Source organism: Caloenas nicobarica, chromosome 4 (genome assembly GCF_036013445.1).
Source record: "Caloenas nicobarica isolate bCalNic1 chromosome 4, bCalNic1.hap1, whole genome shotgun sequence".
Lineage (NCBI taxonomy): Eukaryota > Metazoa > Chordata > Aves > Columbiformes > Columbidae > Caloenas > Caloenas nicobarica.
In genome coordinates this window covers 32,311,481-32,330,539 of record NC_088248.1, presented here as the reverse complement: position 1 = coordinate 32,330,539, position 19,059 = coordinate 32,311,481, and the positions used below count along the sequence as shown (strand labels likewise).

General features: G+C 39.5%; 1 protein-coding gene across 3 annotated transcripts in view; it reads left to right on the top strand.

Annotated features, from left to right (window-relative positions):
• The window catches only part of SH3D19 (SH3 domain containing 19), an 85,020-nt gene that overhangs the window by 34,483 nt on the left and 31,478 nt on the right, over positions 1-19,059 (top strand). The window contains exons 2-7 of one of the 3 annotated variants that reach the window (XM_065633978.1): positions 5,893-5,933; positions 11,961-12,001; positions 12,928-12,970; positions 14,167-14,314; positions 14,542-14,743; positions 15,342-16,334. In XM_065633978.1, coding sequence (XP_065490050.1) covers positions 11,986-12,001; positions 12,928-12,970; positions 14,167-14,314; positions 14,542-14,743; positions 15,342-16,334 — 1,402 coding nt within the window. In that variant the 5' untranslated portion in view covers positions 5,893-5,933; positions 11,961-11,985. The remainder of the gene's footprint in view (positions 1-5,892; positions 5,934-11,960; positions 12,002-12,927; positions 12,971-14,166; positions 14,315-14,541; positions 14,744-15,341; positions 16,335-19,059) is intronic. The other 2 variants (XM_065633977.1, XM_065633976.1) reach the window with 2 other exon arrangements.

The following is a 19,059-nucleotide window of genomic DNA, read 5'->3' as shown; positions in this document are numbered from 1 at the left end:
GGTGATTTCCTGTCAGATTATCTGCAGAGTGATGGATTTAAGGTTTGGTTTTTTGAGCAGAGGCGGAGCTGCTTCCCTGCAGGACAGCGCTGGCCTCCCCAGCTGTCCTCTCCCACCGCTCCTCCAGCATCGCCCTGCTGCTCCGTGGCTCTGCAGCCAGCTGCAGCAGTTGGTCATCGGGCTGAAAACTAACGGAGATGTTTCGGGTGGGATTGCTTCTTGTTAGCAGAATCACGTGGCTGGTCCAGCAGATGTGTGACTGTGTCAGCACCGACAGCAGAGAGCTGGTTGAGATGAGGAAGGTAGCACCACTGGCTGCACAGCCTCCGCTTCTCTTACACTACTGGGGAAACTGCACCTGAAGCCCCTGTGTCACGTAATCTGATTTACACACATCAGTTGGAGGACTGAGAGTCCTCTGCAGTTGAGGCATGGAAGAGGCTGATCGCTGTGGATTAATACATTTTCAGTGTAGATTCCCTTAATCCACAAGTTGACTACAGTTCTGTCTATGGCATCCATGTCATGACGATGGGATAGCTGACTCTTCTGTCCTAACTTTGGGAGCTTTTTAGTCAAACTGATAGGGTCTGCCTTTGGCCTGCTGTCAGGGTGGTGGTAAATCCGATCTTTTACACCACCCGTAATTTAACTATAAAATTACTAAGATCTTTCTGTGATTCAGTCTGCAATGAAATCATTTAGGTGGCATTTCAAACATCTCACCTTTGGAATAATGTATTCTAAATAATATTAGAGGTTTTCTAATAAGTTGTAAAAATGTTACATTGTACTACACAGGCTGTTATAAAGATGGCATGATTTCTAAAGTAACTGACAGGAATATATGATGCTTTCTATTAAACTAGTGTTTTGCCTCACAGTAATTTCAACATCAGCTATTTAAAAATTTTTGGCTCACATTCCAAGAAGTCATAAGACATTAAAACATAGCAACATTTTAACTTTTTCTTTTGAAAGTGTGTCGATGTGTAAGACAGGCTCAATAACCATCACGATTAAAAACATATCAAAAGGCTTTTTGCACAGGTGTGTGAACATCAGGAAAGCATTGTATAACATGATGTGAAGGATAAATTTTGAGATTTTGCAGCAGATGCTTCAGTATATTTGTTTTTTAGAACAAGTGATCATTTTTTTTCATTCCTTTTTTTTTTCCCCCCCACCAGACTTTTGTGCATGTCTAGAGTGATGTATGAAAGAAGTGCAATCAGTTTTCATATAGAATATTCATTGTCGTGTGAGTTTAGATAAAGAAACCAAACGTTGCAGTCCTGATAAAGGAAGCAAGGTTTTGCGGAGGATTGCTCGATTCCTGCTGAAAATACCATGCAAGCCAACAGGAGACTGGTGGAAGTCACAGAAACACAGAATAGTTGGGATTGGAAGGGACCTCTGGAGATCATCTAGTTCAACCCACCTGCTGAAGCAGGTTCACCTAGAGTAGATTAGACAGGATCGCATCCAGGCGCGTTTTGAACATCTCCAGAGAAGGAGTCTCCACAACCTCTCTGGGCAGCCTGTTCCAGGGCTCTGGCACCCTCAAAGGAAAGGAAAGTGAAGTGAATGAAGAAGAGATGCTGAGACAGTATGGTAGCTTGAGATATCTTTGGTATCCCAAGCAGTACCACAACCCATAGGGCAGAAGACTGTAAATAGCCTTGGGAGACCCCCCCTAAATGGCTGTGGGTATGCTCACGGGCAGGAGGGGACAGTCACAAGCCAGTACTCCCTGTTCCCTCCAGAGACAGGTAAAACGCAGTGCTCCTCTGCCGGTTTGCGCTCAGGAGCAGAGCTGGCTCACCATCTAGTGGGAACATGTCCCTGAGGTGCCCTCGGCTGGGCTGGAGCCACTGCTGCTGCTGAAACAGCCAAAAGACATGGGTGAAAAGGTAGCTCAGAACCTCCTGGCCTCTTTGCTTGGATAATGTGTGACTTAAATGCTGTCCTGCTCTGGGCACGTATAAATCTCTGCCAGCTCATTTGGAAAAGCCTGTGTGATTAGAGCTTTATTCCACTTGAACAGCACCCCCTCCCTGCTGCTGTGCAGGGACTCCTCAGGTGATACTCACACGGTTGCTGTGTTGGGTCAGCAGTCACCCCACAGGAGTGAGCCTGTGAGTAATACTGTAGCTACACTGAAGTTGCATTTGAAGAGAGACACTGCTCAATGCAAGTAAAAGTGTCAGAGAAGAGCTCCTAATGAGGGAGAGACCATGGTTTATGCACAGAAAGTGCACTTAGCTAAAGAGTTCACAGCTCTCTGCCCAGTCTAGTTTGTGACAATTTTTTTCCCCAATAGACAGACCTAAAATATGCTTTTGAAGCATTTTCCTCAAGTGTTTATATTTAGAAAACCCATCCCTGAAACCCAGAATAAAGCCTTCCAGGAAGAGTGAGTAGGTGTTTTAACATCTTCAAACACATCACTCCAGGTTCTTTATCTTTCAGAAATGGTGACCCATGGGACCTTTTTCATATTACTGCTGACTTTAAGTACCCAACTGCTTTCAGCTTAGCAGGTACAGCAGCTTACAGATCCCCTCTGAAACTATTTGACTTGGTTTGGTTGGGGTGAGTTAGTTCCTCCTTTTGAGGAGCTGGCAGGGGAAGCTCAACAAAGCTGCTGCCTCAGCTGGAAGTGGAACAAAGTTTGTGCTTTAAATTAACAGCGAGCAAGGTCTAGGATAAACCTGTGTATGTCAGAGGAGTTGCTCCAGTTGTCCACTCCTGCATGGTAAATCGTGGGGGGGATGGATGAAGAGTTTGCATCTTTACTTGTTCCGTATTAGGTGTGGCTGGGCTGATGTTGGCGATAATGTTCAGCAGAGTCTTTAATGTTCTGAAACTTCCTGCTGGTTGATCTGTTTTCTTCTGGCAATATGAGTTTGGACTCTGGTTATGTACATTGCAGGGTGACACAGGAGCTGCTGTCCCCCACCCCCAGGGGCTGGTTATTGTCACATTATCCCTTCAAGTGTTCTGGTGTAACTTTTCGGGGAGTCGCACTGGAACCAGGATCAGAGATCCCACATGGAATAAACTTCCTCCATTTGTTTTTTCTTGACGTGTGTTTGTGGGGATTTTGTGTGTGCTCTGGTTCACTCCTGTGCCTTATGGACAGGAGGAGGAGGTGGGAAAAAGGCAGGGACTCCATACAGTAGAGTAATTGCTGCAGCTCCTACCTCATCAAATAGGAGAATTAAATTCGATTTCATGATGTTAATTATTTGGATGGCTTGAGAGAAAATGTGTCGTTAACTGTGGAGCAGAGGAGGATATTAGTAACCTTATCTCCTCTCTGCAAGACAGGACAAGAGACCAGAAATTGTTGTCTGTGGAACGGGGAGGTGTTGGCTCAGCATAAGGTGTGGGCAAAATCACAGTTTGCCCCAAGAACACGATCTTACTTAAATTACTGGGGTTTAGTGTGTAACAGTTATGGAATAGGAGTCCCTTTACAGGGCCTCATGGCAAAACCAAAACCAAACAAAATCTACATCCATTCCCATTTCCATGTTCTTAAAGGGCTTAAATAATTATAAGCTATATGTGAATCAAACTCTCCTGAGGGTAGAAAATGTAGTGCTTTGCCAAAAGAATGTTGATGGGTGACCTGTTAATGGAAAGTGGAAAAAATACCCTATCTGCTAACAGTTTGCTTTGTCTGTGATCTCATAAATTTTCTAACAAAACTGTGTTATCCTGGGTTCTAAATTACATGGATAGTTGCATACTTGCAGAACTGTCTTGCTCTGGGTATATCCATACTTCAGCTTCACTAGGTTGGTTTCATGAAATGTTTCGTTTCTTTGTTCTTTGCACTTCGATTTTAAAATCTTTTCTGCACCCTTTTGATCCTCATATTGCATGGAAAACTTGAACTTTTGTCTACATGGTGACTCCTATAATTGCTCCTGCTTGTATCTGGAAGTGCTCATCAGATTCTGAGGCAAATTGCAATGGGTCAAAGTGCTCTGACCAGTAGAAGAACTTAACTTGTTCCTTCTGGTTCTTACTGATATTTGAGCATGCATGCTTTATAGATTTCCTAATTTCCTGCTATAAAACTTAAGTAAATCTTGATTTCTGAGTATAGAAAGTTTTTGCTGCTCCAAAAGATTTCAGATTCATGTTACCAGACTTCAGTCTCCTTCCTGTCTGATACTAAATATGATTAAAATAAAACCCTAAAGATTGTAGTTATTCACAGCAATGAAAGCAGAAGAATAAAGCTTTGAAAATTAACATCTAAAAGACAGAGACTTGAGTTACCAGGAATTAAAAAAAAGAGTCACAGGTACATCTGTGAGGAACATAAAATTTAAAAGTGTTTCTTAAAGATAAGGCTGTATTATGATGGGTCATTTTGAAGGAAAATCAGAGTCTTTTTCTGCTGAGAATGTACAGTGAAATATGACTGATTAAGATGTTTTCTAAGGCAGCTTTGCTTGCTGTGTGGATAGAGGCCAAGCCATATTTGAACTATTTCTGAAACCAGACAAATAGGCATTGTTTATCCCAGACGAGCCCAACCAATTCAGAAAACAGTTCAGTCAGAGCAACATTCACTGCTAGTCTTAATTAGCTTTCAGAATGACTGTAGAGGGAGGACATTCTTCATCAATGTCCTTTTTCACTGTCTCTTTCTTCTCTCCTCCGAATCCCCCTGTTCTTCATCCCGCTGGAGCAACTACAGCCATCAGCAATCGCAGCACAAGTGCATGTGGAGCTAAACCGAGCCCTGGCGGGGCTGGTATCCTGCGCGCCTGCTGTTAAAGTGCTGATGCTCTCCCTGTACTAACAGTCCGGCTGTTGTACCCCTCGTGAAGGCTGTTGCAGAAGGTTTCTGGAAACGACTCAATTAGTACACCTTTCTGTTGTAGTTAAGATATTATGTTAATTTGAACGAGATATAGTCTATTTACTTACAGCCTTTAAAAAGACTATTCAGCATGTCCAGAGGCTTCTCACTAACCAGTATTCTTTAGCTGTTGTGGTTTCTTTTTTTTAAAAAAAAAGGAGCAAAAAAGTCCTTTTCTGAAGTAGTTGTGTGTTGGTTTGGGGTTTGTTTGTTTTGTTTTGTTTTGTTTTTTCTTAATCTTCTCTGTAACTTTGCAGAAGTGACAGGTTATTAATACCATGTTCTTCAAATTAGCAACACTTTCCGAAACTGTTAATCCCAAGTTCGTTTTTATTTTTACCTGCAAAAATATTAAGGACTGCTGTATCTGTTAAATAAGACCTTCAGAAAAAATGTATCAGAAACATTAGTCTTACCAAGAAAACAGATGAGTTGGCACAAGGAAACATTTTTCTGTCCTTGTGTATCAACAATGTTTTGGTCATGTTGCCTTCCTGTCTAACCCCACCCACAAAGTTATTACTGAGAATGCAATCTCCACTGAAAAGGAAAATAAGTTGTTAAGTGATTGTTAAAAATATTTAGCAAAGGAATTGTAGGTTTTTACTCATCTGTGTAAGTTTTATTTATTTATAAGAATGTTAAGTCATTAAATGCTTATAATCTGAGAATATGCACACCCACATGGGCTCTTCTCCAAGTTTTCCTGTCAAATGAGGCAGAATGTGAACTTCAACACAGAATCGAGAGGAAAAAATGGTTCTAAAAATTGGCTTTCCATCTTCGCAGAGTCTTGCAGCTAAGCTGTAACCTGGTTTTCATTAGAAGGGGTTGGGTATGGTTGTATACTCCAGGAGTTTCGGACAAGTTTCTGTAAGATAATAACCTAGGGGGAAAATGCACTTGGCAAACCCTTTACAATATATGGAGAATATCTGTATTATTTACTTTGTTGTTTTCTCTTTGAGACATTAACCACATTCTAATATTTTTTTTTCTTCGTTAAGCCAAGGACCCTTGTCATCGATAAGAGCAGCAATCAAGAGATGTAAGTCTACTTCTCCTATTTTTTGAGAATCATAATATTTCAAGATTGCTACATCTTTGTTTTTAGTAACTGATTAATTTTATATGTGAAAATGAAGTAGCTAGCAGGCTTTGGAGCTGTAATCTCTTTCTCACTCTCGATTTTTGCTTCATGTTGGACTATCTTTTTGCTTTGCTGATGGGTTGTTCCTTCTTGCCAGTTACTAACGTTTTCTTATTTTTGCATTAATATGGTTGTGCACAGATGTGACCCATCTCTGAAGAACCTTGGTTACATGTGCCCAATTTTTACTTCACTTGACAAAGCAGAAGATTGTTCTATTTTGGTAGAAATCTGCAGCAACTGCTCATTGGCTATACTGGGGACATGATTAGACTCATGCACCAGGCTCATTTTGTAAAACAAAAAATTGTTTATAAATCCTGAATGAAAGTTTAAACTCCTCTTTCCTGACTTAATCATTTAACTCCTTTTTCCCTTTCCCTGCTCATGATATTTCCAGGCAGAGAATTTCTTTAGCTGCATCTTCCAAAGTATTTTATGCTGTTTCTTTCTTCCTCTTTTCATTTTTATTTCCTTTCTCTCCATGATTTCAATTCCCTATTAATGAAAAAACCCTCAGGATATTGCTATGGGGGCTAGAATTTAATGTATGTACTACTGATTTGTTTCTCCTGGACCTATTAGTCAGGGGCTCATTAGTATGGATTAAGTTGGAGGTAGTCAAAGGGGATAATGAAAGCTTTATTCAGAGCAAGTCTACATGATGCTGTAGTTAAAATGCAGCACTTTATCTGTGCTGTTACTGCCATAGATTGGAAACTGGAAAGCAGAAAGCACCAGATCAGAGGGTCTTTTGTGGTGGAGTCAGAAATTGATTCAGACTGCATAAGCCCCGGTATCTCATCTAACTGAGAAACACTCTAAAAGATCATTAAGCAATTGATATCTATGTTTTTGAAAACATAGTAGCAAGTGATACTTCGTTTTGAGGCACAATCAAGTAAAATAAAAAAAATCTAGTAAATAAAAACTGGCTTATATGTTATAACATTATACTTAATAATATTAATATGTAAATAACTATGATGAAATATAAGTACCGTGTGAATTATTCAGATGATAAACTAGGAAAAAATCTCCATGCGCATATCAAGGCATTGTATATGAAACCATAGTTCTTTGTATACCAGTAACCATATCTGTGGATGGACATAAATTAAAAATGGACCCTGAATAATTCCTAACTCCTCTCGTCATTAATCTAGAAGAATTATGGTATTCTGTGGAAAAGTGTGTTTCCCTATCAGAGTTAGAAATCTATCTTTCTTTCTTAATCACAGCTTCTGTGGGCTATGTATCTCTAATTTTCAAGAAACATGATAGGTATGTGCAGGGTTTCAACTTTCCAACCTGTGGACAATGCTTTACATGCCTTTATATCGGTAATTCTCTCCCTGCCTTGTGGCCAAAGAGAAAGAGGATTTATTTTCCTTTCAGCCACCCTTACTATGGCTCTGGATAGAAACATAGCGGGATTTTGTTTTAGTTGTTTGATAGCTCAGTAGAATTTAGAAAATTAAGCCCAAAGTGCTTGAAGAAAGCAAGCATGTGGACATGAGGTATGCTCAGAAGTAATTTTTTTCATTTCAACTCTTCAGAAGTTACCGCTCGATTTTTAATGATGGTTTCAGGCCAGGACACACCACTAAATTCAGCTCCCATTGAAATCAGTGAAACTATTTCCATTGACGCCAGAGACGGCAACATGCACAGAAATGCTGAAAAAAAAAAGTAAAAAGAGGCAAGTCAAGTGCTACAGTAGTGAGACAAAGGGGAACGATGTTTTTTACCACTCTTCCAGAATAGGGTGGCATTAAGGAGCAGGGTTACAGAAGCAGGTCTGCTGCCCTAGAGTTTTGGAAGAACCTGCAAACTCGTTCCATTCTCATTCTGCTCTAAGCAAATATGTATCTGAATGAAGGATGTGTAACAGCTTGTGTGCATTCTGAGCCTGTGGCTTCCCATTTGGCAGTTTTGCAGCCATTTTTGGCTGTGGGTTTTGTTTGTTTTTCATTTTTGTTTTGTTTGGCTTGGGGGCTTCCTAGGTTCTTTTGGCTCCCACTTCTTCCCAACCAGATCAATTCCGTGACCTCATTCTCTCCCCATCTGCACAAACATTTGGGCTGGCAGAATGCAGGGAACAGTGCAGAGGCAGAACACAGAGCCCAAGAAAAGGTGTGGGAAGGAGTTAAGTGCCTTCATAAATCATTGTTGTCAAATTTGAGTGAAACTGCAGGCTTGCTCTAAGGCTGTAGTTAGGCAGATTTTTTTCAGCAGCAATGCCAGCCTCTGTGGTGCCAAGCAGTTTGGTCAGCTGTGAAGAGGGTATTTGACCTCACTGGGGGTAGGAAGAGGAATCCTGTCACCCCCCCTAGTTATTTTTTATTAGTTCCCTCTCTGAAGTTGTGCAAAGAAGAACTGGAGCTGGGAAGCAGAGGCAGGAGACAGAGGCTGCTGTTGGCGGTGGAACATTCTTGCTGGTGGTCTGAGCCCAAGGTGAGCAGGTTCAGGGGCATCACCATCTCTTTTAGCTACATTCAAGCATTGAGTCAGCCCAGATCTAATGTCAGACAGCCTAACATTTCCCTGAAGTGCCCGGAAACAGAATTAGAAGGAGCAAGACCTCCCCCTTGTGCCAAGAAATAGTGCAGGAGAAAAGCTTCAACTCTTCTGCTTCAGAGAAGCATGAAAATTTCCAATTAGCTTGAAACTCCACTTCTACAGAAATAGTCTAATCAGATCCTGGGTGAAATCAGATTTTTTTTTTCTCTGGTTTTGGCTTGAGAATTATCTGATCATTTTAGTGTTCCCTGAAGAAAGACCTCACAGCCATGTAACACCTTTGGTATTGCAAAGACGGCAAGCATGGCCCTTGCATGGGACCGTTCTGTCAGCTCCTCTTCGTAGGTAAGGGTTTGCCCACTCTTGAGGCTCTCTTTGAGATACTAGAATGAATAACCTTTATTCCCTGGCAGCTATGCAGTGAGAAGAATAACTTCTCAGTCTAACCATCTATATATTTCATAGGATTGATGATAGAAATGTCTAGCCTGGTATTGGAAAAGCATTGAAAGAGGCTGTGTTTTTAAATTTTAGTACACGTTCTTGTTGTAGAAAGTAATATTATTACTTTAAAATCTATTAATAATAGTTAAAATGAATTAACTGAAGTAGTTAGTTGTCAGGATCGTGTTTATTCACAGCTACTGGAAGGGACAATGTATAAAAATAATCAGAAAATTTTTGAGCTTGATTTCCCGTAAGGCTTGGGCTATTTGAGGCTATGGCTCCAATCTTTAATTCAAAATGAAACTTGCTTTTAAAACACTGCAGTGACAAAACTGTTCAGTATTTCCTACAGATTTGCTAATGGAAACATACAAATGTTATTATGCAGTGTCTGTTGTGGAAGCGTTCAGTGCTCACAGCAGGATGGTATCTCTGAGCAGATCCCTGAATGAACTTCACAGTTGCCTCTATATTGCCTTAAAAGATTGCCCAAAAGCCTGTAAATTCTAGCCAAGCTCTCTTCCAAAAAAGCTCAAAAGTGCATGTCAGACTTGTGTTGCCACCAGCTTGACTGTAGCATTGCAATTCATGGGTTTGTAGTATAATGCTGGTTGTACTTCTAAAGGCATCTTGATCGCATAGCTTAAAATGCCTCCTGCCCCATAATCTGTATTTGTTTCAAATACAGATGACGTATTCAGTGCTCTTCAACAATAGGACCCAGAGAAGAAACAGTAGAGGAAAACCATTCTAAACAGAAGTATACGGCACAAACTGAGTACCCTTTACCACCGCACATTCAAAAATAATTGGATAAAGCCTCCTAAATAGTACTTGTGAGAAACATGTACAAAATATAAATCCATAAGTCACTGATCTGTCCTCTATTTACAGTATTACCATTAATCCTTTACTTGCTTAAATTTTACAATACTAGGTTAAACACATTTAGATGCCTCATTGACACTAACAGAAATAAACAGTGACAATGTTATGGGTTGGTTTGACATTTTTTCCTTCCCCTGAGACCAATGAAGTTGTAAGATGAAAAGGTGTGGATTTTATGCACTGGGTTATTCCTCTCCCACCCCTGCTTTAACTGCTTTGCTTACCTTTTGCGTAAATACCACTAAGCATGTGCTCCTGGAAATGTCAAGAATTCTCACCCCGAGCATTTCTTAGGGTGGAAGTTGAGGAGCCGACTGTCTTCAGTTGTCAGTATGTAAAGCAGTGCTGAAATACGTTTCCGTTGCCTCCCCAATGGAAAAAAGTTTTTTTAGATCTTAAAGCTGTCATAATTTAAAATCTGGGGGAAAAACTAATAGCATGCTTTTTCAAGGCAATCCGCAAAGGGAATGAAGAATAGACTTAGAGGTACAAAAGACCACAAGGCCAGAAAAATGACTGCAGGTTTTTTTCTTTTGTTTTTATACCAGGTATGTGCTATATTTTAAAAATTCATGTCTTCTCTCATACCCTTTACCATTTCAAAGAAATTAATTTAAATTTAAAGGAATAAAAGCTGTGCAAGTCTGGAGGCAAGGATTACTTAGAAAGTTTGTATTTTCTTTTCCTCGGCATTTGTGGAACTCCAAGGAATATGTGGGAGCAGAAAATGCAGTAGCTTTCACCTCTGCTCCTAGTGTGGATTTAAGAGCTTCCAAAAAAAAAAAGATGTTCTAGAAGTGTGGTTGTAACAAAAATGTGCCAGCAAAAAGAGGGGAGCGGTTGATGGAAGGAGGGAAGAACTTTGTTAAGGTCCTTAAAAAAATCATTATTTATATTAAATGTTTATGTACGTGAAAGTAGCTTGATTCCATAAATGCCTGGGAGTTTGTGGTGGTTTGGTTTGGTTTTTTTCAGACAAAATGAGCACATTCTGAAAACATATATGATGGCTTAGATATTAGCCCTTTTGCAGAGACATATTCGTATCTACTAGTAAAGTTATTTTTAAATGCATTGTTTTCAGGTGAGTTTACTTGTTTACTTGAAGTTTGGAGTTTGATGGATTACGCAGATGCCTCACTGGAGTTTTTAGTCTATGTTAAGAAAGGATTTTTATAGTTTTTTCTTATTTGTTTTAATAACTTTAATGAATAGAAGTACATTTAGAGAGAAATGAATAAAGAATGAAAGAAATTGACAGGTTTATAATTCAGTTTTACATATCTCATTAATTGGCTTTTATTTCTAATGTCCTTATCATTGTAATTTGGCTATACCCCAAGCAATTGTTTTGCATGCATTTACCAAATGAACACTTTCTTCCATCCTCTTTGCAAAAGTAATCTTGGAATTGGTTGGTTTGGGTCAGTTTGTCTTTTTATCTTTAAAGTGTGCATGAGGTCAATGCTGTGTTAAGACCTCTGAAGAAGAAAGTGAAGGTGGGGTGTAGGGGGGTTTTGTTTACTTATTTTTGCCAAACAATTTTTACAGAACTGGTGTAGACTGGTGCAGTCATGCCTGACACTTTGCAGTGTTCCTCTTACTGGGATCAACTTGTCTGTCCCCTATCTACCTCTTTGGTAGTGTAACTCATTACTTTTGGAAGGGAAAAAGTGCAGACCAAATAAACCATGATTTTAAACTATGTAAAGCATTCAAAGAGATCTGACTTCCATCTCCTCATTCCTACAGTGGCTCTTTGTTGAGCAATACAGTGGACATTTCCCTATTCGATTATATTCTTCATGGTTAATGTATTGCAGGGGAAACTTGTAAACAGCCATTGTTAAAATAGGCATGAGACTGGAAATAAAATCTGCTTTTATTTTAGTTTTTTAAGACACTATATTGTGAATGAATGTTACAGTTGCCCTCTTACAACACTGGCACGTGTGCTGTCCTTGCGTGACTAACCCATTTGGTCATGGTTTCTGGCCCTCTGAAGCCTTGATTTGTTCTCCCTCACCTCCTCTTCATCTTCTGTAACCCCTTCTTTTTTTCCTCTAGCACTCATGAATAGTGCACATCAAAAATGCCCTCTGGAAGAGGTATGTCCCATACAACACTGTGCAACTCTTGAATCAAGAATGCTTTGCTGATTTCAGCTAATGGTTCTGTTATGGCACAGGAGCAGTGTAATTGTCGGCTTTTGCACGATAAGACTCAGCTGCTTCCTAAATTGCATTTGCTGTGCAAAAATTTGTCCCTCAGATAATTTCCTTTTCTCTCTAAAAAAATCAAAATGAAAATATAATGTGGCCACTGAAAAAATTATTTGAACATAAATATGGCAAAAATAGAAAAATGAAGAGGTCAGGCTTCACTTATTTTATGTAACTTAAAACACATGCTTTAAAAAAAAAGAGAAATGTTGCTGGCTTTTAATCCACAAGTGATTAAACTTAGGAAATTTCTAGCTGGGAACGTTTAATTTTTTCTTTTTTACATAAAGGAGAGTGAAATAGCGTCTTAGATTTTGTGCCTTAGTACTTTTCCCTCCTCTAAAACAAACAGAAAGAGACATTAAAAAAAGATTAAAGAACACATCTCAGAAATGAGCCATCAAAAGCAAAGCCAAACGTGTTTAACACTTCTTTTTATTTTACTCATGGATTGTTTTAACTAAAGGAAAAGGAGCTTCAGCTGTAGGGTCACCACAATGCAGAATGCAGTAATATGGGGCGAGGAAGAAGAAAGTGGACAGGACTATCTCTCTTGGTGGTAACTTGGACATGGAATAAGTGAAACTGATTAAGAAACTGCACCCTAAACCTTCAAAAAACTTCTCATATTTAATACAAATAATTTCTCTTTAAACTTGGCCACTCTTAAAATCTAGAATTTATGTTCAGATTCTGTATGTTCTCCATTTCACAGATAGTAGATTGGCAAGGGCTATGCTATTATCCTCATCTTATTGCTGTGACAGTATATTTTAACCTCTTCAAAACTTTTGTTTCTTTTCTCTAAACAGCTTCTCGGACCTCTAGTCATAGTGAACAGCAGAGGGATAGAAGGTATGATGCTGCTATTTATATTGAAATGTTACTGTAAGGCTTGTTAGATTGTGTCACAGTGTTACTTTATATGTTTTTCTCCTCTAGTTTATTTTTCTCCCCTTCTCTCTAAAAATTAAATTAAATTAGACTTGGAATAAAATAAAAATACTGTGATTCTTAAGCACAGGGAAGGTTAAGAATTTGAGGAGTTTTCTCATCGACTTTTGTATATGTCCTCAAAAAAAAGAATGCAACCGACCATCAGACCTCTGCAGAACTGTTTTGCTTTCCCAACATCTATTTACAGGATCACTTCACAATGGAAATAAGCACACTTTCAGGCCTCCTTCCAGTTTCTCAAAGGGTATTGAGAAAGGAAGTCACCAACCTGGATAGCTGGTAAACTGAATGTGCCATTATTTCAGGTGTGAAGTACGGTAGCCCTCTTGTTGTAATTCTTTTTACGGTAGTTTCAGAAGTTACATTTATGCCTTTTTTTTTTTTTTTCTTCTTCTGTCAGGAGACAGAGGCTTTTGAAGCAGATACTTCATCTACTCACAAAACTCACTTCTCAAAGTGTATTTTATATGAGACTCGAGATGGATCAGTGGTACTCCAGGGGCCATGGCGTGGGAACGTGGGCCATCACTGCAGCTGATGCTCTAAAGCAGTTGTTACCGTGATAAAACAGGAGTAGTACCTACAGGTCCATAACCCTGGCACAAGTCGCTATTGTACTAGGTGTACAAAGGCCTGCTGAGGCTTGCTCTGCCCCGCTTGAGCACGGTGGGAGCTTTCCCTGGAGGTCTGATTGACAAGCTTTTAGGTAGCCAGCCAGAAGCAGTTTTAACTAACCGACTGTTGCTGAGGGCAAACACATGGTAAGGTCTCATTATCCCCTGAAGACTAAGACTTCTTCCATCTAATTGAGTTACACTTGTGTTTAAGTACTTTAAGCATGTAAATTATTTCACTGAAGCCAATAAACCTACTTTTTGGCCTAGGCATTTAATTAGGTGCTTTGAATGGAAGCCTAATTGCTTGTTAGAAAGGTCAGGTAAGTTACATTGAAATAACAGAAAAACATCTTTGGTTAAACCAAAAAGACCTGAGCTGGTTTGATTTCCCATGCTGAGAAAATCTTGGTCTTTTATACTTAAAAGAACTATTTTAAAATGTGTTAGGTAATTATTCGCCTTTGCCTTCATTTCCAGGCGTCCTGAAATTACAATAGTTGCTGCTGAACCCCTCCGGCAATCGTCCTGGTTTCCAGGTGCAGGCCCTGTCACTCCTCAGGGATTAGGATTCCCTTCTGCTTCATCTCATGCTCAGTGGAGGAGAAATGAGCGTATTCCAGCTGAGGTGAGCGTGAATTTACATGAGATGAGTTTGATTTACAAAGGTAAAAAGCACGTTAAGTTAGAAAGAACAGAGTTTTTGCTTGCTTAGATTTTCATCATATTGAATAAAAGACTATGACAGTGTTCCTTTCCTCTGCATATGTTAATTTAGTATTTTAAAATTTATATGCTGCTTTAAAAAAAAATCACATCTGGATGTACATTAATATTTATCTCTCTGTTTTGTAGCTTCCACCATCATATGAGCAGGTGATAAAAGAAATCAATCAAGTGCAAGTCAATACAACAAATAACAATAATGCTGCTGCTCCTAGACATACCACTACTTCTGCAACACAAACTGACTTTCCGGAGGAACTAATCAGCCATTTTCCGGGAAGTAATGTAAGAAACAGTGTGCCTACACACCAGGAATCTGCAGGCTATCCAGGTGAGGCTGTTTTGGATTTCTCACTGATGAAAATCTTACTCTGTCTCCTGAAGATGTTCTTTCATATTCATCTGCGCAGCATTTAATATGAGTAACAGTTAAATTTCTGTGAATTATTAGTGCTGTAAATTCCTGTAAAAATCCTCTTTTCTGAAGAACTACTATTGCATTCATGGTCAGACTACAATTAAAACTTGAAAGTTTTGCTCTATTCAACTGTAGTGGCAATTGCTTTGGGGCCAGAGGAGCTCAGATGTCCAATCAGAATAGCAGCAGTGTTACATGTTCAGACTGAAAAGTGTGCAAACCAAACTGGAGAAGTTACTGTGCTGTTCTTTGGTGCACACCCCTCATGCTGCAAGCTAATAAGTGGATTTGAACTCACAACATGTAGATACCATGCATTTCAGCAGTCTTCAGCTTCTTCCTAGAGTTTATAGATTTTTTCATTCATCTTTTTAGAAAGAGACCTGCAGTTTCACAAGCAGCAGTAAGTTCTGAATGAAAACCATAATGTTTACCATCCTGATGGCTGACAAAAAAAACCATAAATAAAGCATTCTGGTATAGATAACTGAAACCTTTTATTTTCTGTTAGCAGGGAAGAGTCCTCTTAAACCTCCCAGGCCTTCGGCATCTCTCCTGAATCGGTCTCCTTCAGAAAATGAGAATCCCTTAATAGTCTTTGAAATTTTGGGAGGTCAGAGGTGCCAAGAAGATCCCGATGCTGTGATATGTCCTGTGCCAAAGCCAAGATCAAGAAGCAATCTCAGACCTGTGGTCAAAAATACTGAAAGTAAGATAGACAATGGAGAAGTGACCCAGTCTACCACAAAAAGGCAGCAACCTCCAGTTCAGCAGTCACCTCTCTCAGATGATGACTTACTAGACAATCACTTGGCAATGGACAGCATGAATACAGAAAAGAGCCAAAATAGTATTGTTTCAAGGATCAAAGTTTTTGAATCCCAAGGAACTAACGATACCTCAGGATTATCAAAAAAGCCAGAAATTGCCCCTCGTTCGTTCCCCCCAAGACCTGTTACTGCAAAGAAGCCAGTAGTAGCTCCAAAGCCAGGGGTAAGCAGAATTTCAGGAGACTGGGATGCATGGTCAGAAAGCAAATCAACACCTTCCAAGGAATTGCAGCCCCAACCTGAAGCAGCTGGGAGCAGTGTTGTAACCAAACCTGAACTGCCAAAGAAGCCAAAACCTGGCCTTGTTAAAAGTAGTAGCAGTGATTTGCTTGACACAAGGAGTGGATCAGTTGCAGAGAGCAGCAATGGACAAAAGAAATTTCCTGTTCCTGCTCCAAGGCCTCTTGTTCCTAAAAAGTCACATTACTCAGAAAATCCTGCCCTTTCTTTGGCCTCACTAAAGCCGATTCCTGCTCCCCCACGGGCTTCTGTATCTGCCCAAGAAAAAGTTTTCAAGTCTTTGGGGGAATCATCACCTGCAGCCACCTCATCAGCACCTGCTTCACTAAATAAACCAGATGTGGAAGGAGATCTGATCAGTTTTGATGATGATGTTTTGCCCCTAAGTCCAGCTTGTGTAGTTAAAGATTGCATCAGTTCTGAAGCAGCAGCAGGTAGGGAGAAATTTTTTTAAACTGTCACTGTGGTTACTCTTTGCAGGGGTGTGAACCTGTGTGAGTTATGTGTGCCTATCTTGACAGAGTTTATATGTGTATATGAAATTCTTTGTTTTCTATTATGTCAAGATCACTATGAAATTACTTGCGTTTTGGGACTCGGGCAGTTTCAAGGCTATATAAATCTCAGAACTTGCCTGCTGGATTTATTATGTGATTACTAAAATAATGATAAAAGACTTGATGCTATACGCTAGTTGTCACCTCCAGAATGTGTCACAATCGTCTCTGGGGAACTTGGGACATCTTATGTCTCGCCACCTAATCTGACTAATTTATTTGAGTGCCTGAAGTTCTGTAGTGGAAATGTAGTCATCTAGAGAAGCAGAAGTGTTTGTTGCATTTAGGGAAACTTGCGATCAAACATACTGGGATATTCTGTCCATCTCACCAGTGCCTGCTTATTTCCTCTTTCCTATCTTTGTGTCTTATCTTGTCATGCAACTATATGCTTGTTATACAACTTTATTTTTTTCAAATAAGTGAAAATAATTATTTCATATGGGCAGATTAATTACTACAACTACATCCCTTTCATAAACCTTGTTCAATTCCATTAAGCACTTGAGGTCGATTTTTTTTTATGCCGTTTTAGGCAGTTTAAGACACAGGTGGATATTGGGATGTCATTAAATTTTATAGCAGTAGGTTTTTCCCTCTTATTATTACATATATAATCCAGAGAGACTTCTGCTTTAAAACAGATGGTCCGTCATACAAAATGCTTGTTTAAGGGACTAACTATGGTTTTTAATCTTTTTTTTAACCTCATTTATCATTAAGCATCTCAGCTTTCTGAAAAGGGAATCTCAGATACTGTGTAGTTGTCACAGTAAATCAATATCGATGATTGTTAACAAATGCGATTTCTTCACAGTTTGTGGATTATATCATTAGAAGAAGTTCTAGTTTATTATTATTTCTCCTCTGTATCAGCATAAAAACCCCAAGGCAGATGTAGAAAGTCCCTTAAATCCCTAAACTGCTAAGACTGGAATGTTCGCACACACAGATCTCAAGGGAGCTCATGAAAGCAGTGAAATAATGCAAGAGAAGATCCTGCAGGAGAGGCGATCAGCTCAACACGAACACAAGTCAATTTTTTCTTGGACTGACAGATTCCAGGAGTGCTGCAGAAGCTGTACCAGGTGTGGAAGGAGGCAGGAGAACAGGGTGACTGGAGAAGTGTTTCGTACATATGTTACAGAAGTGTCTGATTGACAGTGTCTAGCTAGGCACACAGTCATGATCATCATGTCTGGAGACTGGAGCCACGGAACAGCTACTGTGCATGTGATGATTTTACCAGAAAGTTAGAAGCATGAGGGGATAACTCTTGCTTTCTGTGCATTTAGAGTAAAACTTGTAGTTTCGGTAATTTTGTTTTGATTAATAGATGCAACAAACAGTGGGAAAATGTAATTGTTCTAACTACAAGGCAGGAAAAGAATACTTGAATTTTGAAAGTGCATAAAAAGGACGATGGTGTTTTGACTATGTACACTAAAATAGACTGCTTTTCCCCCAACCTGGAAAAATTAAATGAACATTAAATCTTCTGTTAAATCGGAGGCTGAGTGATCCCACATGAAAATCACCTGAAAAAACAGCTTTCATGAAGTGGTAAGAATGTCAGTCTTCATCTTTCTGGTTAGTGTCCTAGGCATTATTCTTGATTTAATTAAGAAGAAAATATTTCCCATTCTCATGGTTAACAGAAGAATTATTCAGGTAATAGTTTCCCGAGTTCTTGAGTCACCTGTCTATGATTTTATGCATTCAATAAAATGGTATCTTTGCTACAACCCCTTCTTACGTACTAAAGAGGAAAAAGGTCTGACAGTATTATCACTTTATTACACTCTAAAATTAGGATTCATTCTACCTTTTTGCAGGCATTTGTGAGGTCCAGATCATATCCTATACCCTTGATTACTAATGTCGTGCTACGTCTTGACAAAGCATCCACAAGAAGCACACTGCCTTTCTGAAAAATGAGGCAATGCAGAGTACTAACACTAGCTATTTTTCATGTTCCCACGGGAACATCTTAGGATTTGCAAGATGAATCCACATTAAAATGTTTTGTAAAGGCAGGAAGAGAAGTGCTAATCTTGCTCCCAGTTCCCCAGACCTTTGCATTTCTTACAAATTTGTCATTGTCATTACTTAGCAAAATGACAGTGCTCTACTTGTTGTTATGGCAACCCTCGGAAAGGAAGAAGGCTTTTATGCAGCAGTGTTTGAAACCAAGCATCACCAGCTTGTTTGTCAAAGAGGAGTGTTACATCACAGATTACAATGTTCACAAAACTTAATTTTTTTTCTGATACAGCACAAACGCGGCTGGTACTTAGATGGATGTAAGTAGAACTGGACGGATCGATCACTGCTGCTGCTAATGCCTGATGCAAAAGCAAGAAGGTGAAGCTTTCAGTTGATGATGGGGAGGGCACAGAAGTTGCAGTGAGCGTATGAATGAAAAGGTGAAACGAGCAAAATAAATCCAGAGCCTCCACAGCAATTGGTTGACTGACATAAGACATCAGCTTCATCTAACATAAGGCAACCACCTCCACAGTAGTGGAAGATATTTGAATATCTGAATATTATTTATGTGCCAACAATGTTGGCAACAAAACAGTTTATAGTTTCACCAGTT